Genomic DNA, 24,014 nt, shown 5'->3' on the forward strand with positions numbered 1-24,014 from the left:
CTAGGTTTGTCCACTTTACTGGTAAATCTGATCACATTTCCCCTGTACTTTGCAAGTTAAATTTACCGCCTCCTTCAGCCAGAATTAAAATCACAATCTGCCGGGTTGTTCACAAAGTCATCCATGGCAACACTCCACCTGAGGACTTGCTCAAGATTTCTTGCAGTAATGGAGGCCTAAGAAATGACAGATCTTTCCTTCTCTACTGTTCAAAGACATTGTTTTTCCCGGTGTGGCCCCATCAACCAGATACTCTCTTCCCCCAGCTCTCAGAACACTGACAAGATTCACCACCTTCCATAAACATTGAAAGGCCCAATCTTTCAAACATTACTTACTCATATTCGATATACTGATGATTTCTTTCTCATGCTGGTCTCCAATGCTCTTTATATGTGTTAACGAATATGAAGTTCTCCCTTCTCGTCATCTTGATATAACCTTGCTACTTTAGAAAGCACCATTATAAAATACAAAAATACTAGTGAGGTTGTGGTGTGCTACATTAATTTAAAAAAAGCAATACACACACAATGTTTTTTACCGCTCCGAGATGGCTACTGTGTTTAGAAGCATTAAGTTGGCCACCTAAGATCAGTACAACAGTGGTACATTATACACTTTAGGGCTCAAAGATGTCTTTCCAGTTTAATGTTTACTGAAAAATAACTCCGTAATGGTATGATGCATAGCACATTATTGTTTGTACAGCACCATAATGCACAACATGGAGCTATGCAGAAACTTTACAACCGTATACTATGCACACTATGATTGCAAAATGGTCACCCACTGCTGTGCTTTCTTTGAATTGCAAACAAATGCCTGACAAGTTTAATTGGAAACACTTTTTTTGTTCTACTTTGCAGATGGATAAGTGGGTGAATGCAAGAATGAATTTGTAGGTGCATGAATTAATATTTAAGTACAATGAGGAGAGACAGAGTTATCGTATGATAACCTAAGCTCATCAGTGACTCAAGAGGCACGTTCAGTTAAAAGCCAGACATATTTCCATTGCCAATGCTTGTTAAGGCTTGTGAACAAAAAAGGGAGGTGTGACGCTGCTATTTATCCCGTCAATACTGATGTCAGTCTTTAAAATGTTTACCCCGGTTACGCGTACATATGCAAACTCCCACTGACATAAGAGGCGCTTCTTTGTAACCAGGGCTGTGAAAAGTCTCCGGATCACTGGTCATTGAGAACAAGCACAATGACTAGACTAGTTCTAGCCATTCTACTGCAGAAGGGTCTACTCCCATAAATAATGAGAACTCAATCAATATACGTTTTTAAAGGGACCCCATGAGCACATTTTCAAATAAAAATGAAAGCAGGCAATTAAGGGGAACGGAACATGTTGAAGGAGTGAGCATGAACAGAGGAACCAGCAAAGCTCGCAGTCATCAATCAGACGAATGGGTGTATAAAACATATGCTACAGGAAAACTTTTTTTTATGTCTACTGATGCTATTAGACCTTAAGTGAGCTTCCCCTAACCAACTTGTGTGGAAACACCAGACATATGCAATCCTTTGCGAAAGTGGCAGCGTATCTTGCCAGAGGTCTTCTGAATACCCATCTCAGGACAGTACGAGAGTGTGCAACACTGATGCCTGGCGGCAGGAGCAAAACCGGGTTTTCAGGCTCATCATAGACTATGCATATGATGATACTGCTTCAAAACGTCAAATATATCAGTTCTAAAAAGAACAACTCCCAATTATAATTTCCACAAAGAAATACTTTGAAAACAAAATAAGTCTCAAAGTGTTTCTTCCCACACTTTGTTCAAGTAAAGACAGTGTGAAAGGGGTGAAGGTGTTAATGGTATAGGCAGGGCTTTAAGTTGGAAAAAAACCTGGGTGTGCTCTAAAAGGTGTGGGGCAAACCGCTTAAAAGGGGTGAGGCCTATCCAATTAGGGGCGTGGTCTAAATCAAGATAACTACCATTGTTTGCTTAAGAAAATCATAAAGTCGCATCCAGCAAAGGATAATAAAATAGGCAAAAAGGTATATTTATTAAGTATAAGCCATAAAAATACCAAACACTTTAAAAAACGTAAACATTATTTACATTACTTAGAAATCTATGCCGGGATTTCCCAAAACCCTTGAAGATATTCACTGTGTCTAATTTGCTGGGGTTTCTCACAACATTTTTCTTCAGCAGACCTTCTACCTCTTGCCAGCAACTCTTTACATACAGCTTTGCTTCAAATGTTTCAAACGGAGGACCATTGAGTTTTACCCATAAGCATGAAGAAATGATCTCTACATGAAGAGATGACAAGCAATTAAGTTCATTGCGCTGAACCCTCTCGGGCAATCCACATTACTTGCTGGCAGGGTTTCCATGCAAACTACTAACTTTTTTTAATGGTTCAGGGGTTTTCTTTCCACCAAAATCCTTGAAAAGTCTAAAAGCTTGGATCGTTTCTCTTGCTGGCAGCTGAAACTCTGAACACAGCTTCTGGATATTAGTTTCACCATAAAGAATGCATTTATCACCAGAAGGCAAGTTGCCTGCATCTAGCACACTGATGCTGGCTAGAAGTTATTTCTCAGAATTGGGGCACATCATTTACTGATATTTACAGACAGACTTTGGTAAAACTGATTTGATTAGGGCAACAGAGCTACTTCTTCCATTGAAAAGAGGAATATTCCTGAATCTGCCCTCATAAACTGCTCTCTGAGCCGAAAAAGCAAACTCCCCTGGTGAGTCCTTCATTGCTCTAAATATACATAATTGACTGAGCAAAAGTCTGTGGGCATTAACAATTGTAATGTCCCTCCTCTGTATGGAGAGTGATAAGTCTTTGAGCTCTTGAAGTGCATCACACATTACCCCCAAATATCTGATAAAAGAATAGGATGTAAGCTTCTTCAAGAGACCTTCATACTTACTCCGGTCTCTTATGGTTCTGGATGGGTCTTTAGGAGCATTCTCAAAACGTTTGCACAAGGCAGGGAAGCATTTCCAAACAGCTTTCACAGATCTGTAACTGGATGCTACCCATCTAGTATCAAGCATTTTCCCAATCTTCTGAAGCTGTACACATAGCTCGCTGGAGGCCAGATTTAGCTCTCTCTGTTCTTTTGGTGACATGCTGTATGTGGCATACGAGTCCATGAAAATCTTGAAGTGATTGACCCCTGCAACCTCAACAACTGTATCTACCACAGCAAGTTATAGTCTGTGAGCCAAACAGTGCTATGTCCGTACAAGATTTGGAAATTCCGATTTCAGCAGTGCTGCTACTCCTCCTTTTTTACTAAACATTACTGCTGCTCCATCTGAACATACCGCAATCACGATATCATGTAGCAGACTTTTTGTGAGTCCAACTTTTTCGAAGTAGCTTAGGAGAGCTGTCTTTACGCCAAGGGCATTTGTTTCTGGCAGCTCCAGAAGGCTGAAATAGATGGTCACTGGGGTACTTACATGTCCAAAAATGCCACGGAGGTAGATGATTAAGGTAGAAGTATTGCTGATAGAAGTGCTCTCATCAATTAATACTGTGCTCTTTGGTTTGTGTTGTCTGATATAACAGACCAATCTGTGTTGCATTTCCAGTGCAACGTGTTCGATTATTTCAGTTGCAGTCACATTGCTGTGCAAAACACGGCCCATTGCACTGCCATTCTTTGACTGAAGGAGAATTAGATCAGAGTGGTCCCTGAAAGGGCGATCTTTTTTTGCCAAGCAGTAGGCAGTGTCAAATACCCTGCATGTGCTCTCCATATGTTTTGCATTACATTTGTGTACTGTCGCCACCAATGTATTTTTCTGTTGAGCTGGAGAATGTCTTCAGCTGCCAAGTGAGCAGCGCTCACCTTATGCTCCATAATCTTCCTTAGCTGTGTCTGCCTGAAAGCTTTTCCATCACCAGATGTACCAACCTTGCTATCTACCCACCCTTTACTTATGCGCATGACCTGGGTCTTATTATGCACTGAAAGACCTGTTGAGTTAGCCTGCTTGCAGGAAGAACATCCAATATTGCTTGACTTAAGATACAACCATTTATATTCCTCTTGGAAGTAATACCACTGTTTAGTGTTACAGCAGTCTGGGAGTTTGACGGTTTCTTTCTCTGGCACACGTTGAAGTCTTTGTAAAGGTGGACTGTCCTTGGCAGACTCTTGCTGAATTTTACTAGCCTCATCAATAGCTGGTTGCGCTGGACAAGGCTCCCCTGTAACATGCTGGCGCTTCAGTGACGGTAGGAAGTCAATCATTGAAGACTGCAAAGACTTGCGCTTCAGAGCCGAAGCAGATAAGCCACTAGTAGCCATGTTAACATTTAGAACGTCCTTCTTGAAGGCTAGACTGGTATATCTGAAAAAGAAAAGAACATTTTCCTCTGCTGATTTTGGTTTCCAGGTGATTAGGGCTTGGGTCACGCAATGAGAATATTTAGCCTTTTATCTGCAATGAAAATTGATTAGTTTACTCCAGTGATCAACAATGTATAATTAAAGTGCCATCTGGCAGGCAGATGTTACTCTTCATTTTGTGATGCTCCTAAAAGGATCTCTCATTGTGCAATGGCGTTGTAAGGCTTTCCTGATCTGGAGGCCCCAAAATATGTCTTGCCCTGGGCTCCAAAAGTCCTGAAGATGGCACCGGTACATCTAACCAGACTTATCACACAATGGCACTCAAAACACATGGACATGTATAGTTTAGCAACTGCACTCGAAATAAGTGTTTTCCAAACTGTGGGTTGCAACTGATTTTTGACTAGTTTTTCTGTACTTTTCTGCAGACTCCATTGTTTTATCCACAGCTTAGATTAAATGGGCACAGAGGGGTCTGGAGCACTGCAGTAACCAGCTGTGTTTAGGTCAAGCCTTCTAGACAGTGCATGCTAAGTCTGTTGCAAAGTACACTGTGGCTCACCATGAACATAGAGAGGCTCGGAGTCGCCCATGTCACTCTATTTGTGCGAACATCCTGCTTGCAATGAAGAAGCTGTTTATCTTATAGCTATTTGTTTCAATGTTATCTTATATTATGGCATTGGTGATTGCTTAGTACACGTCTTCACTGGACTAATATCCAAGGGAGAGGTAGAAGGCCCAATACAACAATATGGAATGAGCCCCTCTAACTTGAAAAAACCAGACACACACACTCTGACCACCCAGCCAGGCCACACAACTGAATGTACTCCCCGAGTAGCCCACATAGCCACTTCCAAACACACACACATTATTGCTGTCTTCCTCTTGCACAGAAACACACTCTGCTGCCACACACACTTCCACTCTGTGCACAGTTTTCCTGCTGTTGTACATACAACGCTGTATGTACCCTACTCCAGTCTACTTACTCTATCTTGATTACATACACTGGGCTTGTTTGCTGCATCACACACAGATAGCGGTACACATTGCCTGCACACTTCTCTCACACTCATACACACACTCCCTGCTAAGGCCGAATGTATTGTACTGTAATTTGATTTATGTAATGCTTACTGCCCCTGACGAGGCATCGCAGCGCTTTTTCGGCGAGAAGCACGCCACTACAGAACCTATAAATGATTATTGGTGAATTAGTGTAGTGAAATATGAAAGTAATTTGAGTGCTGGATATGTTAGTCAGTTATTTGGATTGAGAAGGATAGCGGAGGGATAGAAGAGGGAAAAGGTTTGCATTTATATAGCGCTTGCTACCCCTGAGGTGTTGAATTGCTTTTTCGGTGAGTAACACGCTACTCCAGAACCCAATCAATACTAAACCCACAGGAAAAAAAAGAATAGCCTACTGCATGGAATAAAGAATATCCTGAGACACTGCCATCCTACCGAATCACTGCATGGAATTAAGAATACTCTGAGGCACTGCCATCCTAAGCAATTAGTGCTGGAATTTGAGAGATGGGGTTAAATGTATATGGATGAGTGCTAGGGGAAAAAGGGTAAAGAATTTGGGGTTTAGGATTGGGAAGGGGGATTCACGGCATGGGGTTAGTGGTTAAGGGTAACTGTCTAGAAAAGGGTTAAGGGTTCAGAGAATTGGGGTTAGGGGTACAGGGACTAGTGGAATAACATTAAAAGCACAGGGTAAAAGGTTTACGGTTAGTGATTCAGGGTACAGGGGTAGATAATTAGGGTGTTGGGGTACAGGTGGTATTATCAAGGGATTCATGGGCATAGGCTCAAAGGTATTTCTTTTTTTTAATTGCTCTTTATTATTTTCTATTTTTACTTATTATAAAGTATTTCTAAGGTCTTGTTAGAGTTCAACAAATGCATATCTCAACATCTTGTCAATTCCCAGTCCCACTGATGCATTTCAAACAGTGAATTCAACACCAACCACCTAAACCCTACATCTCTGCCCAAGCAACAATACCCGATCAAGAGGACACAGTCATTCAGCGAGATTCAGAGACTCTGAGATCGAGAAACCATTCCCATATACAGTCTTATGAGGAGGTGCCTGCAATAATTATACAGCAAAAATACACAAGGGGGGATATATATATATATATATATAAAGTAAGAGACCCTTCATAGTTCCGGACCCGTATTATACTACAGCCTAGTATATGAGGTTCAGGTAATTCTGTCAGTTGCAAACAGCCTCGTCTTGTCTCTCTTCCCTCCAAGACAGAAGAGCACAGTTTTGCTTCAAGAACCAAATGATATCACTTCTAACTACCAACTTAATCAATCCCTGCCCCTGCCCTTTTAGAGTGCATATGGCACCTATCTCTGCCAATGTCCACTTTCGGATGGCCCTGAGCCATGCCTTACTCTCAGATGCAGTGCGCAATTTCCATCCCATTACTATGTCCCTCTTAACCAGCACTAGGGCCAAATTTATAAATCAACAAACATTCTTCAGGGCTTTAGAGAGTAGAGAAGTAAGCTCCATGAGGGTTAGCGACCAAACACTGCCTGCCCCTCTTTAATTTCTAATTTCTAATTTAAAATGCTTATAAAGCGCAGCATACACCTTGCGGTTTCTTGGCGCTGAAGGTTCAGTGGCTGAGGGGAAGGAAGACCGGGGAGAAAATTTAGGCGGGGAAAGCCTGGCTAAATAGGAAGGTTTTCAAGTCTCCACGGAAGGAAAGGTACTGAGTTGCGGAGCGGAGGTTATCAGGGAGAGAGTTCCAGAAGGAAGGGGCCAGAGTAGAGAAATTGGATCCACCCCACTTTTTGCGCGAGAAACGGGGGATCAGAAGAAGGGACTTGGAGGAGGACCGGAGATTTCTTGCGGGGACGTAGGGTTTGATGAGTGAAGTGATGAAAGCAGGGGCAGTGCCCTGACGGGCCTGGAAGACCATGCACCCGATTTTAAAGAGGGAACGTTGTTTCACGGGGAGCCAGTGGAGTTTCTTTAGGAGGGGGGTGGAGTGGTGATAACGTGGGAGGCCAAATATCAGTCTGGCCGCCTGGTTCTGGATGGCTTGGAGTCTATGCAAACTATAGGCAGGGATGCCATGAAAAAGAGCGTTGGCGTAGTCCAAACGCGAGATTACCAGGGCGGCCATGATGGTCTTGAGGGCCTGAGGGGTGAAGAAGCGGGAGACAGAGCGGATGGTTCGAAGAGAGAGGAAACAGGAGGAGACCACGGAGCTAATGTGTGAGTGAAGAGTGAGCTGATTGTTCATTTTGACACCCAGTGTTTTGACAGTGGTGGAGGGGGAGGGTGCAGGGCCGAGAGAGGGGGGCCAGAAAAGAGAGTTCCAGGGACTGGACGAACCACCAGTGAGAACCAGCTCAGTTTTATCAGGGTTCAGTTTAAGATGGTTGTGATTCATCCAGTCCCTGATAAATGTCATAGTAGACTGGAAATTGGAGACCGAGAGAGAAGAGGGGGATAGATCAAAGATGAGCTGGAGGTCATCCGCGTAGTTAAAGACGGTGACCTCCAGCTGCTGGAGAGCAAAGATGAGAGGAAAGATATAGAGGTTGAAGAGAAGAGGGGAGAGAGAGGAACCCTGGGGAACACCGCAGGTGACAAGGAGAGGAGTGGAGGTGAAGTCGCCTAGACGGACCGCCTGAGTGCGGTCCCTCAGAAAGGAGGAGAGCCAGACAAGAGCTGATCCCCTGATGCCAGCCGCCTTGACACGGGTGAGTAGGATGGTATGGTCCACCGTGTCAAAGGCGGCGGAAAGATCGAGGAGGACCAGTGCCTGGTGGTTGTTGTCATCCATGCCCTTTCTGAGGTTGTCTAGGACGGCGACTACGACCGATTCTGTTGAGTGCCTGGGGCGGAATCCTGCCTGACGAGAAGCCAGCCCCCCATTAGCCTCAATGTGGGTGCTCAGAACCGCGGTAACATGGCGTTCCATCACCTTGCCCAGAAAGGGCAGCAGGGAGATGGGGCGAAAGTTGGACGAGATAGAAGGGTCCGAGCCGGGTTTCTTCAGCAGTGGTACTATGGTGGCTGCTTTTAGTACCGGGGGCACCACGCCCTGTGCCAAGGCGCTGTTGAGGAAGGCAATCGGGGGATCAGGGCAGCTAGAATAGATTTGCTGTAGGATGCGAGCGGGGCAGACATCCCCCGGGGACCCTGATTTAACTTTGGGGAGAATCGACAGAAAGGATTCCTGAGTAAGGGGAGGGATGACAGTGAGATGATTTTGTACTGGGGGGGGGGAGGGATCGACGAAGGTAGGCGAGGGTAAAGGGATATTGGCCTTGATATTGGTGATCTTATCCACGAAGTATTTGTTTAATTGGTCGCAGAGAAGCTGGGAGGGAGGGATTAGGGGCGAGGCTCGATCTGAGAACGCCAGGTCGTTTACGATGTCAAAAATAGCCCTGGGTTTGTTGGCGGCCGACATTATTCTCGTAGAGAAGTAGTCGGTCTTTGCAGCTAGAATTGCTGATTTGTAATCAGCCAACAGTGTCAGAAAGTAGGTTTTTAATAACGGGCAGTAGTCCTTCCTCCACTGCCTCTCCGCCCTCCGGACGCCCAGTTTGAGTTCTTTTAGATGGTCGTTAAACCATCGGTTAGAGTCCTTAAGCCGGCGGATGGAGATGCGTCGTAAGGGGGCCTCTGAATCACAGGCTCCAGCCAGCCAGGTGTTAATGGCCTTGGCCTGTGAGGCCGATGATAAGCCAGAGAGGGGGGGGATGGAATTGTGAAGCAGGGAGGTCAGGGAGGGGAGATCCAACCTGTTCCAGTTCCGCGCCCAGGTGTTTTTGGCAAGCGGGGTTTTGGGGGACAAGTTGTGGGGAATGGAGAAAGAGATGAGGGCATGATCGGACCAAGGACAAGGGGAGACCGCCACCGAAGCCAGTGGGAGGTTAAGAGCCCAGACCTGATCAAGTGTGTGCCCGTGAAGATGAGTGGGGACAGAAATGTGTGGGACAAAGTTGAGGGAAGACAGAGATTCAGTAAATTCTTTTGAGGCGGAGCACTCGTGTGGGTCTGAGGGCCAGTAATTAAAATCCCCCAGCACCAAGACCGAGGCAAAGTTGACCGCCAGGTTTGCCAGCAGGTCTTGGAAGGCAGGTAGAAATGAAGGCGAGGGCTGAGGGGGGCGGTACATGAGGAGACAAGTGATGGGAGGGGCGGTCTGAAGGGAACGGGCCACCAGGAAGTCGACAGGGGCCATAGGAGAAGAGGGAAGTAACTGGAAGTGCAGATCTGACCTAGTAATTAGCGCGACCCCACCGCCCGCCCTGCCGGCCGGTCGATCGGCACGTAGGGCCACATAAGACGGTGGAAGGGTGGCCAGGAGAGCGGGAAGGGAGGTATCGCAGTACCAGGTCTCGGTCAAGAGCAGTAGGTCAGGTTTCTCGGTATCGAGTAAGACGAACAGCTCGTGGTGATGCTTGACCGCCGACCTGGTATTGAGTAGAATAACGGACAGAGCTGGGGTGGAGGGGGGTGGGTCAGGGCAGGGGAGGCAGGGTGGCAGGGGAGATTGCGGTGGGGAGTGCGGCAGTGCAGGGAGGGTGGGGGCAAGGCCCAATGAATCGACGAGTCTACGGACAGGGTCCGGAAGTGGCCAGGTGCCTTGGAGGGCGATAAGGTCTTTAGAGGAGTATGATATTATTTGAGCATAGCGTCGTGCCCCTTGCCCCGTTCGGCCGCGGACGGGCGCAGACGGGCGCAGACGGGCTTGACTTATGCGCGACTTCGGCGCGAAGTCGGCGCTCCCGCTGCGCTCGTCCGCTGCGCGTTCTGTATTGACACATTAATAAGGGCGGCCGTAAAGGCGGGAAGGGGGCGTGGCCTGGATGTGGGCGTGGCCAGCCGGCAGGAGGGCGTCACGTGAGCGCTGGAACCGCTACACGGAGCCCTCGGTGTGGAAAGAGCAAATAGCAGCAAGGTACAGTTTTAAAACACAATTTTCCAGAGTAAAACACAAAGCGTCTCCCGGCTTCCGCCTCAGGAGCAAAGAACCAAGTGAGCGCTCGGTAGCTGGCGCTTAAGAAGGGCGGGAAGGGGGCGTGGCCTGGATGTGGGCATGGCCAGCCGGCAGGAGGGCGTCACGTGAGCGCTGGAACCGCTACACGGAGCCCTCGGTGTGGAAGAGCAAATAGCAGCAAGGTACAGTTATAAACACAATTTTCCAGAGTAAAACACAAAGCGTCTCCCGGCTTCCGCCTCAGGAGCAAAGAACCAAGTGAGCGCTCGGTAGCTGGCGCTTAAGAAGGGCGGGAAGGGGGCGTGGCCTGGATGTGGGCGTGGCCAGCCGGCAGGAGGGCGTCACGTGAGCGCTGGAACCGCTACACGGAGCCCTCGGTGTGGAAAGAGCAAATAGCAGCAAGGTACAGTTTTAAAACACAATTTTCCAGAGTAAAACACAAAGCGTCTCCCGGCTTCCGCCTCAGGAGCAAAGAACCAAGTGAGCGCTCGGTAGCTGGCGCTTAAGAAGGGCGGGAAGGGGGCGTGGCCTGGATGTGGGCATGGCCAGCCGGCAGGAGGGCGTCACGTGAGCGCTGGAACCGCTACACGGAGCCCTCGGTGTGGAAGAGCAAATAGCAGCAAGGTACAGTTATAAACACAATTTTCCAGAGTAAAACACAAAGCGTCTCCCGGCTTCCGCCTCAGGAGCAAAGAACCAAGTGAGCGGTCGGTAGCTGGCGCTTAAGAAGGGCGGGAAGGGGGCGTGGCCTGGATGTGGGCGTGGCCAGCCGGCAGGAGGGCGTCACGTGAGCGCTGGAACCGCTACACGGAGCCCTCGGTGTGGAAAGAGCAAATAGCAGCAAGGTACAGTTTTAAAACACAATTTTCCAGAGTAAAACACAAAGCGTCTCCCGGCTTCCGCCTCAGGAGCAAAGAACCAAGTGAGCGCTCGGTAGCTGGCGCTTAAGAAGGGCGGGAAGGGGGCGTGGCCTGGATGTGGGCGTGGCCAGCCGGCAGGAGGGCGTCACGTGAGCGCTGGAACCGCTACACGGAGCCCTCGGTGTGGAAGAGCAAATAGCAGCAAGGTACAGTTATAAACACAATTTTCCAGAGTAAAACACAAAGCGTCTCCCGGCTTCCGCCTCAGGAGCAAAGAACCAAGTGAGCGCTCGGTAGCTGGCGCTTAAGAAGGGCGGGAAGGGGGCGTGGCCTGGATGTGGGCGTGGCCAGTCGGCAGGAGGGCGTCACGTGAGCGCTGGAACCGCTACACGGAGCCCTCGGTGTGGAAAGAGCAAATAGCAGCAAGGTACAGTTTTAAAACACAATTTTCCAGAGTAAAACACAAAGCGTCTCCCGGCTTCCGCCTCAGGAGCAAAGAACCACTGACTTGCAAGACAGTGACAGAAGTTCTTTGACAATTCCGAATGAAAAACCTAAATAAAGAAAAAACAAATGTGGAGGAAATTGGAGCAGCCAAAGAATGAAACAGAAAAGTTGAAAAAGCAAAGCAACAGAAAGGTGGATTCTCTTGTCATTCTGTGTGGTAAAGTGTAAATCTCATTAAAGTTTAAGAATGATCACACATAGAGGGATCCAAAACCTTTTAAAAGGTTGTCAATTCACTACTGGGCAACGTAAGCATAACCACCTTCCCCAGTCCCTCATTATGTTTTTACAATACACCTTTCTCAGCATACATTAAGTTCAAAACATTTTGCATTGAGCAATAGTTCAAGATTACAAGGTTAATGGTAGCAGTTAGAAAATGATGCATATGGTACTTGTAGTATGATGTCGTCACCAAAGGAGCAATACTCATACTAGCATAGTATTCAGGTCTGACTCACTGATTACAGAAAATCGGGAACTCTAGGAAAAAACGACAGTGTCCACAATGATCGGCTGCATTTGCATTCTGACCCTAGAAACCTAAAGATATGCATATACAAACAAATGGTATGGGGCTCTCCACGCAAAGTCAAAAAAGATAGATAAAGTACGAACATTTTAAAAGCTCAATAATAAACAGCCTCCTCATTCTTTGGCACTGCTATATACTCAAAATATATATAAAAATTGCCATATTCACTTGACATAAGAAGGTCAGAACATACCACATTGGATTCTTCCTTGGTCCTACACAGATGTCTTCTCTGTTAACAGAGCACCCATGGAGGATCATGGGTTACATACTGTCTTACAGCTACTGAGGACCCTTTCGGGGTTACAGGAATTCAAAATCAGAATATAGACACACTGCATTCCTTCCTCATTTCAACTAAGGGGGATAATAAGTTATTTGGAGTCTAGCTACAAGGCCTTACCCGCAAATCTCTTAGGGAAGGAGAACTGATGCCATATGGCAGACAGAGAGCAAGCACGATTGGTCAACCATCATGTTAGCATCACCCACAACTAAAGTAATTAAATATTTAACTTAAGTAACAGTGGACACTTAACTAGTGTCTTCCCAGAACATTTGGCAATTAGCTGAGGTCACAGAAAATTTCACTGAGGATACAAAAAAGATCCAGCGTTCTGAACTTAAAAATATGCAGCAAGTAGCTGCCGCGGCTTCTCTGCTAACGCGGAGGAGCGTCGCTCCACTGCTTTAAGAGCAGTGCAAAGGAAAAATAAAATGATAATAACGTAACGTTATTATCATTTTATTTTTAGTATTGAGCTTGCAGTTGCAGCCAGGTTAGGTTAGAGCAGGACTGGGCTTCCGTGACCCAGAGGGAGGAGGAGTGGTTGCTGCATCTTAAGTGCGCCTGACGGTTTGGCCGGACGTCTTGGGCCAGCCAAACAGTCATGCGCACTTTGCTTGTTCTCAACCGGCTGTATTGCAGAGCCTGGGTGGGAATATGCACAGCCTCCATGTCCCTCTCTGAGCGTCGAACCACGGCACTCAGACCAATCACAACGCTGCTTTAAGGCAGAGTTGTGATTGGCTAGGGGAGTCTGGGAGCCTGTGGGCTTCCTGGTTCCTGTGTCGGAGAGGAGGCGGCCGGCGACCAGCAGCTAAGTTTTCTTTTTTCTTTATTTCTTTTTTCTAACGCCCCCCATCTCCTCACAGTTACCATTCCCAACCAGCCACCACTGGCAAATAGTATTCTCGTATTTAGGAATTGCCACATTACCCACATGCAATTATATGTCATCAGACTCCATAAAGTTCCTACAAGTTGGCTGTTCAAAAAACACTCACTTGACAAGAAGGAGCAAGTTGCATTTTTCTTCGTAGAAATTTCTCAACATGTCCAACTGTAGCTTCTCCTGAAACACGAACAAATTTCTTCTCAAGGGCCTGGAAAAAGGCAGCACACTTTAGTTTTAATAAATAGAGTATTGAAGATATTGTGAAGTTTTGTAGTGCAGTGCAACAAGATTACATCAAACACCTGTCCCACACAGACAGAAAATCAGAAAAAGTAACAAATAACCAATAACAAGGGTTTACAGGGTATGGAGCAAAAGTTGCAGTAGTGTGTGTTAAGGAAGTCAAATAAACATTCTAATTCAATAATTAACTTAATGGGGCACAGAATATAAATTAATATACAACAGGCTACATTGAACGAGTACCTAAAGAATGGTTACAATAGTAAAATTAATATCATAACAATTCTTCCTCCAATCCATAGTACTCCAATATGTACACAGCCCTTTAAGAAACAAAAGCATGAGCACGGCTGGCATTGCTAATTCCCAACCCTTAGTCCCCTACCAACAATTTAGCTATCCTGTGTTCTTTTAACTTTGTCCTTTTTCATCTGCCTGTTGGCAGCAGATGATCTGAGCTGGAGGAGGGAATCTGAAGGCATGAATAATGGGTCCCATGACTGAAGGGGCTGACATGGGATACACTTACTTTTTGATCCCATTGCATTTGGCCCTATTTATTGGTAGGTCCCCAATCACAATATATAATGGGAAGATGCAAGTATAGCATTCACACCTTTGTAACTTAAAACTCTTACTCCCACTCCCGACATGTCATCACCTAGTCTGACACTTGGATTAACTACGTAGATACTGCAAAACCAGTCACCTTCCAAAAAGATCATGTGACTTAATTGACTCACCAATGGCAGCACACTAAGGAGGCAGCTATCTACTCCTAACCAAATCCCTAATGTTCACATTCTTCCATGCCTTGACCAGTGACTACAGAACCTTAAACCCATGCCATAATTGTTCGCATCCCCTTCAAACACCACCTTGTGATAATCTACCACCCCAGAAGAAGCCTTTTTCAAGGGTGTGGAATTTAATAAAATATCTACTTGTCTATGGGGCAGGTTCCTCCATCAATCTACTTGTCCTGTAACAAAATCCACTTGTCCCTTTTGTGCCATGTAATGCGGTGACAAATGATGGCAGCAATCTCACCAGGTCCAGGAGAAACAGTGGCCCTCATCCTCCTGGACCTGTCAGCCGCCTTCGACGCGGTCTGCCACCGCACACTAGGCCCACGCCTCCACGACGCCGGGATCCAAGAGAAGGCCCTGGACTGGACCACCTCCTTCCTCTCCAGCAGAACACAGAGCTTCCGCCTCGATGCCACCGAGATCTGCGGCGTACCCCAGGACTCAGCCCAACGTTGTTCAACATCTACATGGCACCTCTCGCCCACGTCACCCGACCTCAACATCATCTCCTATGTCGATGACACCCAGCTGATCCTCTCCCTCACCAAAGACCCCCACACCACCAAAACCAACTTCCACGAAGGAATGAAGGCCGTGGCTGAATGGATGAGGAATAGCCGACTGAAGCTGAACTCGGACAAGACGGAGGTCCTCATCCTCGGTTCCACCCCCTCGGCCTGGGACGACTCCTGCTGGCCGAACGCACTAGGAACAGCTCCAGAACCCACCGACCACGCACGCAACCTAGGGGTCATCCTCGACTCCACCCTCTCCATGACTAAACAGATCAACGCCGTCTCCTCCTCCTGCTTCAACACCCTCCGCATGCTCCGCAGGATCTACAAGTGGATCCCCACCGAAACGAGAAGAACGGTCACCCAGGCCCTCGTCAGCAGTAGGTTGGACTATTATAATTCTCAGCGCAATACTCCGCTGGTAGGGGAGGGGGGCTGCGCTGCGGTCAGTCCCCTGTTGCGTAAGCGGTCAGGCCAGGCCCTGGTGTGGCTCACAGATGGGACTGGCTGAGGCTGGTGTAGGGGAAAGCTCGTGTCGGGGTCCCTAGCTGCTCCTACTAGCTGCGGGTGGTGCCGGGGTGGGCCCGCTCATTGTGGGCGGCTTGTGCCGCCCCGGGGAGATACATTAGGGGGCCTTGCGGATCGTGCACACCATGAACCTCAACAAAGCTCCCTGGACAGATGGCAGAATGATAGTCTCACCATGTCTAAAGACAAACATCTCAGTGCGGCGACCAAGAAGAGCACTATAGACCAGTTTACCAGCATTGGTGTGGGGGCTGCGGATTTGGTGGGGCATCCCGGGCCTGGCCCTGATAACGCAGCGCTGCTGGAGGCCGTTAAACTGTCCAGCGACAAGCTGGACACCAAAATAGGAGTGGTTGGTACTGATGTTACCCTGCTGGGACAGAACCTTAGGAAGGCGAAAGATCGGTCACTGCACTGATGGTGAAAGATGTAGAAGGTTGCACCCATCGTAACAACTTGCATTTTGTGGGCTTACCAGAGGGGTGCACTGGCTCCTCTATGGGAAAGTTTTTAACAGAATGGCTCAGATCAGTAGTGCCTGCAGAGTGCCTCTTGTCCTGCTTTGTGGTGGAGAGAGCCCACAGAGCATTGGAGAAGAACCGCACCCCCCCCCCCCCCCACAGGTGCGAGGCCAAGACTGGTAATCGCCAAGAACCCTCAACTATTTAGATAGAGGCGCGATTCTCAAGCACACCTGGAGCCAAGAAAAGATTATGTTTGAATCACGCCCCATGATATTTCCAGATTATACGAAGATGGTTCAACACAAAGTCAATGATTCATGGCAGAAAAAAAAGCTGAGGGACCTCAAAATTCAATTTATATTATTATATCCTGCTCGCCTGAGGGTGATCTTTAATTCTAGCACCCTATTCTTTGACACCCTTAAGGAAGTGTTTGCATGGGTTGATGAAATATTTTCGTTGAGGCCTTACACTCCACCACGTATGGATTCAGACTCATCCCTGAGTGACAAGCGTAATCATCCTACAAAGTCCACCATCAAGTATTGTAATAGGTGCCACAAGTCCTGGAGGAACAAACACAGTGATGATGAAGATTAACAGCCAATTGATAGTATGATAGACCCCATGTTTGCCTTGGTGAATCTCAACTGGACTAATACTTCCCGCTGCGCCAGAGTGGCGAATCTCTTGCATATTCCTGTAATGTGAGCAGTGATTATCAGACTGCACCTCTAGAGTAACGTGGTTTAAGTTTCTCTAGGGAAGACGTTTTGTTGTGAAAGGGACAAGTGGATCCATTGGCGACACCCTCCCCCGGGACCTCATTGGGGTTCGGGGATGGCTTCTTCTGCGACACATATTACTTGTTCATAGACGTTATGGGGGGGGGGGGGGCGCTAAGGCTTGCTTCAATGTTTTTCATGGTTATGTTCATGCACAGCTCTACCACTCATACCCAACAAGATTCATGAGCAGGCGCCCCGGTTATGCACCATAGATATCAATGACCAACACAGTCCCTGAAGGCCCTAGAGGGAATTTGTGTTTTTGCTTGGAATGTACGAGGAGTTCTCGATAAGATTAAGTGCAGTGCAGTGTTAAAGCAGTCCAAAGGACTAGGGGCGGACATTCTCCTCCTACTTTTGGGGTCCAAGTTCCCTGCTTGGCTAGATATAGGTATACACAAACATTTCACTCAAGATTCATTAGGGGATCAATAAGTACTGGCCTTCTAATTCATTGTAGGGTCACCTTCCAGTCCAACAGAGTGTGGGTTGATGCTTACAGCAGATACACGATAGTGACCGGCACATTTACGGGGAACAGCTTACACTAGGTAGTATATATCCCCCCACAGGGGCAGAATTTTGTAGACCAAGTCACTGGCCTGTGAGGAGAGTTGCTGGGAGGTTGCTCGGTGAAGGGTGGGGACTGGAATGATGTTGTTTACCTGGAGACTGATAGATGGCACTCCAGGGGTGGTGGGGTGAAGCACAGGGATCCAGGCTGCTTTTCCTGGTGTCCGTGCAGGGTTGGACTGATGCCTGGAGGGCATATCTTCTGGCTGAAGCTAGATAGACATGCTATTCCATGGTCCACAGTTCCTTCTCTAGGCTGGACTATCTGTTAGTTCCTACTGTATGCATACAGAGTATCAGGCTTAGATATCCTGCCAAGAGGGTTCTCTGATCATTCCCCAGTAACCCTTGAGTTCCATGTGGGCCCAAGGCGCCCTTCATTCCGATGGCGTATGTCACCATGGCACTTGGCGATCCCGTCGTATAAGGTGCTCCTTCACTGGTCCATCTTGGAATACTTTTCAATTAATGTAGACACAGCGTCATCCAGAATAGTGCTACGGGAAGCCCTCAAACCGACACTTTGGGCAATTGATATTCATTTCTAAGCAGGCAAACATATGCATAGGACGCGTGAGCCGATGGAACTTGAAGCACAGATGCGTGCTTTGGAAGAAAACAGCCACGGGAGTGAGGGCGGTGCAGCGCAACGTCAACTGAGCCTGATCCAACAGTTGTTCTAGCAGCTGCTCCTTGATGAGGTTAAACAAGCTTGGCAGGCCACACAGAGCAGCATATATCAGTGGGGAGATAAATCCAGCAAAATGCTGCACAGACTCTGCCAGGCCACTAATGTGGTCTCTCCAGTGCCAGTGGTGTGGGACGCTCACCGTGGGTTACAGTTGGGCCCCCGGGACGTTACTCAGAGCTTTGCTGCATACTATGGGGAGTTCTACGCTCGGAGGGAAATGGATGACATCAACCAAATCTTTGAATTTGTTCACACCCCGAGGTCCCTGTCAGAAACAGCTCGCGTGCAGCTCGACGAGATGATTACCTAGGGGAAAATGTCCGCAGCCTTGACGGAGATGCGGACTGGGCGTGCCCCGGAGCCTAATGCTTTCCGAGCGAATTTCTAAAAGGCTATATGCTGCAACTAGGGAATCATCTATTGGGAGTGATCCACGCGGCACTAGAGTAAGCACAGTTACCACCAGACTGGTGGCACGCAGAAATAGTCATTTTTCTCAAACCTGGGCGCTTACCTGAAGACGATCCCACTTACTGCCAAATATCTCTCCTCAGTTTTGAGGTGACACTTTTCGCTAAAACCTTGGCTAACAGATGAATGAGGTACATGTCCAATCTGGATCATCCTGACCAAGCTGGATTTAAGCCCGATAGCACCACACGGACACAGCAGGAGATTTTATCATATACAATTAATACAGGACCTTTCAAATAATTTACTGCCATCCACCACTCCCAATATTGACTTTACACTCAATGACAAGGTCGCGCGCCTTGAACGACTAGAGAAAAAACTGGTATGAACCCGCTTACATGGACATATACTCACAAAATATCTACAAGCGAATATAATACCCGTTGGTCTCCAAGTAAAGAACGAGCCGGCCATCTTTGTGGATCTGCCGAAATTCAAAGAAGGTTTCAGTTTTGTTGCCAACAATTGCTTTCGCCACTGGATGATGTTGGGGATTGAAACAGCGCTAGAACAGGTAGAGGGACTTACAAGAGAGATTGCAGCCTTAAAATCAGAGATCGCTGGTGATTTCACCCTCACAAATGCCAAGGAGGCTTTGGAACGGCTGGCCAAGACTTTGAAGGATTTTGAAACCACCAGACAAAATAAGAAGCTAGCGAAAAACATTTGTTAATACGATAAGAAAAGCACCTATCCGTACCTACAAGAAGATTACTTCATGCAGGACAATCAAGGACGCTTCTCTAATAGAGGCCGAGGTGGGTACAGGGGCAGAAGAACCTACACCACTTTTTCCGAGTCATCAGGATCAAACAGCAATGACAGCGAGAACAAGCAACCAGGGACCAGTTTTGGTTACCAGGACAGTTGGTACCAACCCCAAGGACCCCCCCCCCCCTTTTTTAGGCGAGGGTCAATGGCGACCACAGGAGCGCACTGTGGGTTCAAGGCCTCCAACGTGGACAGGAGCAGTATGGAGGCCAGTGGGAGAGAGGGCGCATGTGAGCACAGAAGCAGGTGTGTTTCCAACCAGAGAGCCACAGGGAGATTCAAACCGGCCGCAGGTATTACACGTGGTGAAGCGCTCTGACAACCCGATAGTCAATATCTCATCTTACACCCTTAAAGAAGAAGAAATCAAGGTGTTAAGTTAGGGTCTTTCTTTTGTACCTACTGCCCACCTCAACCACTTTACGGTCAAGACAGAGCTCCTTCGTTTCTTCCATAAAATTCGCCCACGGTACTTCTTTAAACAATCACCGACTATTCCAGCACTTTCTCAGATGTGATTGAGGATTCCATCCACTTTCGTCCCTCCAGCACACGCTATGTCAAACAGGATCCTCGCTTACGAAAGTGTAGTCCTTATCGACATTTCAAAAGTACAAAACTGCCGGAAGCATGTCACCTACAATATATCCAAGATGGAGCGTGAAGCTCTTATGGCATTGGGACGCAACAAAGAAATCGTGATTAAAGCGGCGGACAAAGGTGGTGCGATTGTGGACCAAGACGTCACCCAATACAGAACAGAGATCACTAATCAACTACAAGATGGTATCAGCTACAGGAAACTACGTACCGATCCCACAAGAGAGCTTGAGAAGGAGATTATGGCAATCACCAAAGAAGGTCTGGAGCAAGGTTTCCTCTCAAAATTAGAATTCCTGTTCTTGAATAAAAAGCAGCCCCGCTTGCCGACGATTTACACATTGCCTAAAATTCACAAGGATATGCAAAACCCACCAGGACGTCCAATCGTCTCGGGATGTGGATTCACACTGGAGCCCCTTTGTAAGTATGTGGACACGTTCCTGAAGCCACTTGCTGAGACGACAAGGGCATACTTGAGGGACACTGTGGAGACCATTAATTTAGTTGACCAACAACCCTTTAACCCAGCTCAACAAATACTTGTGACTATGGACATGGTGTCACTGTACACAAGCATTCCACAAGAGCCAGGTCTAGAAATAATGGAGCGAGCCCTTGATCGAAGAACAGCCCCCGTTGCAGTACCCACAAAGTTCATCATACAACCACGCAAGCTTAAAATGATGAAAAATGTATTTTTCTTTCAAGATAGCTACTACCTACAAACCAAAGGTGTAGCAATGGGAGCTGCCTTTACTCCTGACCTAGCCATTATTTACATGGACGATTTCGAAAATTCCTATGTATTTAATACCACCAATCCTTTCAAAACCCAAGTGTCATTATGGAGATGATACATAGATGACGTCCTTATGATCTGGACAGGGCACACAACAGAGTTGAACAACTTCCATTCTTGGCTGAACCAGCAAAGTGAAGATATACAGGTCACCATGCATTATGATTCACAGAAGATTGATTTTCTTGATATCACCATCAGCAATGAAAACCATCTACTATATACAACACTTTATCGTAAACCCACGGAACGTAACTCACTTCTTCAATACAACAGTCACCATCCACGAGGTCTCCGTGACAATCTGACTTTCGGACAATTTTTACGTATCCACAGGAATTAAAAATTTCCTAGCTAACGTAACGGAAAGTTTCAATTCTTTAAGGACTCGGAGGCGAGGATTATGCTAAACTTTCTACGCTTTATTCACAGCAGCCATTCAAAGGTTATAAACTACTATTCCCATGAACCAAAGGGAATAGGAAACAAAGAATAGAGAGTCCCAGGCTAGATAGTCCTCTTGCCATGCACCAATCACAGGGCCTCCCGGAGTATGTAGTCCTCTGTCCCTCTTTCGTCGCTCTAAGCCAGCCAATCCCAATCTTCAGGAGTCTTGTTTGCCGGCGTCGCCTGCAGAAGCAAAGCACAATGTAAGCGACAGCAATGGTTAAGGATTAACCCTATTAAGGAGGGAAGATTTCAGCACAAAACGAATCTACAGAACTATTTCAGAACCATACAATAGAAACATCAAAGATAAAAATCATTACTTACTCAACTACGAGGGTGGGATCCAGACCTGAAACAGGTGCCCTGGGTGGGATAATCCTCGCCTCCGAGTCCTTAATAGAATTGAAACTTTCCGTTAAGTTAGCTAGGAAATTTTTCATTCTATGTCAGGACCGGAGGCGAGGATTATGCTCGTTTAAAGCTTGCTCACCACCAAGTGTGCCATGTCCAGCACCGGCTTAAAATAAAACTGCTTAAAGGTGGATTCGGAAGACCAGTCTGCTGCATTCAGAATGTCCTCCAAGCGAGCTCCCAGGGCAAACGCTTTAGAAGCCATGGCCCCTCTGGCCGAATGGGCACCAAAGCTCCGCAGATCAATTCCAGCCTCCTGCATCACCCAACGAACCCAGCGGGCAATTGTAGGGGAGGACACAGCCTTATGAGGCTTTTTCAGTGCAATGAGCAACTGTCGCCCACCAGGAGGCCGGAATTCCTCACACATCTCTTCGTAAGCCTTGAGGCAAGCAACGACGCACAACTTAGGAGAATCCGGGAAAGCGGGATAAGAAACTGACGTTCCACATTACGTCCTCCTTCGGATCATGAAGGTCACCCCGGAAGGAGAATAGATCCGTCCTGACACGTCCAGTGCTCGCACATCTGAGACGCGCCTGCAAGATATGAGGCAGAGGAGCATGGCCAGTTTGGCCGAGAGTTCCTTCCTCGATAGGAATCGGTTAGGTTGCCACGACAAGAACAGGTTGAGAACCTGGTTCACATCCCACAACTGGGAGTAACGAGGCTCGGAGGCATGGAAAGCCTAATGCCACGCAGAAGTCTACAAACCAAGGGGTGTTCGCCCACAGGAGAGCCATCCACCATGGAGTGACCAGCCGAGATGGCAGACCGGAAGGTGTTAATGGTCCGATAAGCCAAACCCTCCTCCGCCAAGAAGTTTAAAATGGCCGTTACATCCGCTGCCACGGGATTGAAATTCCGTTGCAGACACCAGCGAACCCATCGTCTCCACGTGGAGCGGTATCGCTTAAGGGTACTATCGGCCCAGGCCTTGGACATGAGTCTCCCAGCCGCTCTCGAAAGGCCTGGGATCGCCCATCGTCCCCTGTAATCCGCCACGCCATCAGAGCCAGGGAGCCCTGGGAGACAAAAGGATGGGGAAGTCCGTCCAGACTGAGCAGAAGAGTCGGAAAACGGGGGAGTGGATTGGAAAATCCCAAGAAAGGTCCAGAAGAACTGGAAACCAGACTTGAGACCTCCAGATGGGGGAAATCAACACTATGCTCGCCTGCTGGCGACGTACTTGGGCCGAGACTCTCATCAACATTGCGAACGGCGGGAAGGCATACCCTGCCTCCTCCCTCCAGTCCTGTAGAAAGGCATCTGTTGCCGCCGCCAATGGGTCCGGTCTCCAACTGAAGAACCGGGGAAGCTGAAAATCCAGGCGGGAAGCGAAGAGGTCCGTCGAGAAAGGGCCCCAGACGCTCTGAAGATCGGCGAAAACCCCCGGGTGAAGCTTCCAAAGGCTCATATCGTGGGAATGCCGAGAGTGGAACTCCGCCACCTGATTGTCGAGACCCGGAAGATATTCTGCCGTAACCGAGACATGATGATCTAGGCAATACTGCCAGAAATTTGCTGCCAAGTCCGCCAGAGCCCGCGAACGCGTGCCCCCCAGATGATTTATGTACCGGACTGCCGAAATGTTGTCCATCCGGAGGAGAACGCAGGACCGGACCGAGTCCTTGGTCCAACATTTGATCGCAAATGAGCCCGCCAACAGCTCCAGACAATTGATATGAAGCCGTTGCTCCTGTGGAGACCACACACCTCCTGTAGTGAATTCTCCACACCGTGCACCCCAGCCAGATCTGCTGGCGTCGGACTCGATGACAATATCGGGCGCGGAACCAAAATTCGCCCGCCCGTTCTACGCCTCCATGTTGGTCAGCCACCATTGGAGCTCCTCCCTGGCGTCCGCGGAGAGAGCGACCCTCTGAGAGTCGGAGAGGCCCTTGCGCAGGTGACGAGCTTTGAGGCGTTGAAGAGCCCTGTAATGCAGAGGGCCCGGAAAAATCGCCTGGATGGAGGCCGAGTGAAGCTCCACAATCCAGGCAAGCTGACGGAGAGACAAGCGGGATTGAGCAAGAGCTCTCCGGATCTCGTGGCGGATCTTCGCCATTTTCCGAGAAGGAAGACTGAGGGTTGACTCCACGGAGTCGACGACAAACCCCAAGAACACCACCTTCCGATCGGGCACCAACGTGGATTTCGTTTCGTTGACCACGAAGCCCAAGCTCTGAAGGAGGTTGACTGCGGTCTGCAACTGCGACGACAGGGCCCGAGGACATTGAGCCATCAATAGGATATCGTCCAGGTATACGATTAGACGCATGCCTGACGCACGTAGACGTTCGATCACCGGCCGCAGAACCTTGGTGAAACACCAGGGTGCGGAGGAGAGGCCGAAGGGCAGAGTGGTAAACTCGTACACCTTGTCCCGCCAAGGGAATTGAAGGAACCGTCTGTGCGGGGGAAATATGGGAATGGTAAGATAAGCGTCGTTTAAGTCGAGG

At 48.0% G+C, this 24,014-nt stretch overlaps 1 protein-coding gene across 1 annotated transcript in view; it reads right to left on the reverse strand.

Moving 5' to 3' along the window:
• PCGF6 (polycomb group ring finger 6) overlaps positions 1-24,014 on the reverse strand; it is a 226,331-nt gene that overhangs the window by 69,410 nt on the left and 132,907 nt on the right. Inside the window, exon 8 of the mRNA XM_085606658.1 lies at positions 13,543-13,641. Within this exon, the coding sequence (XP_085462784.1) occupies positions 13,543-13,641 (99 nt within the window). The remainder of the gene's footprint in view (positions 1-13,542; positions 13,642-24,014) is intronic.

Source organism: Triturus cristatus, chromosome 1_2 (assembly GCF_964204655.1).
Source record: "Triturus cristatus chromosome 1_2, aTriCri1.1, whole genome shotgun sequence".
Taxonomy (NCBI): domain Eukaryota; kingdom Metazoa; phylum Chordata; class Amphibia; order Caudata; family Salamandridae; genus Triturus; species Triturus cristatus.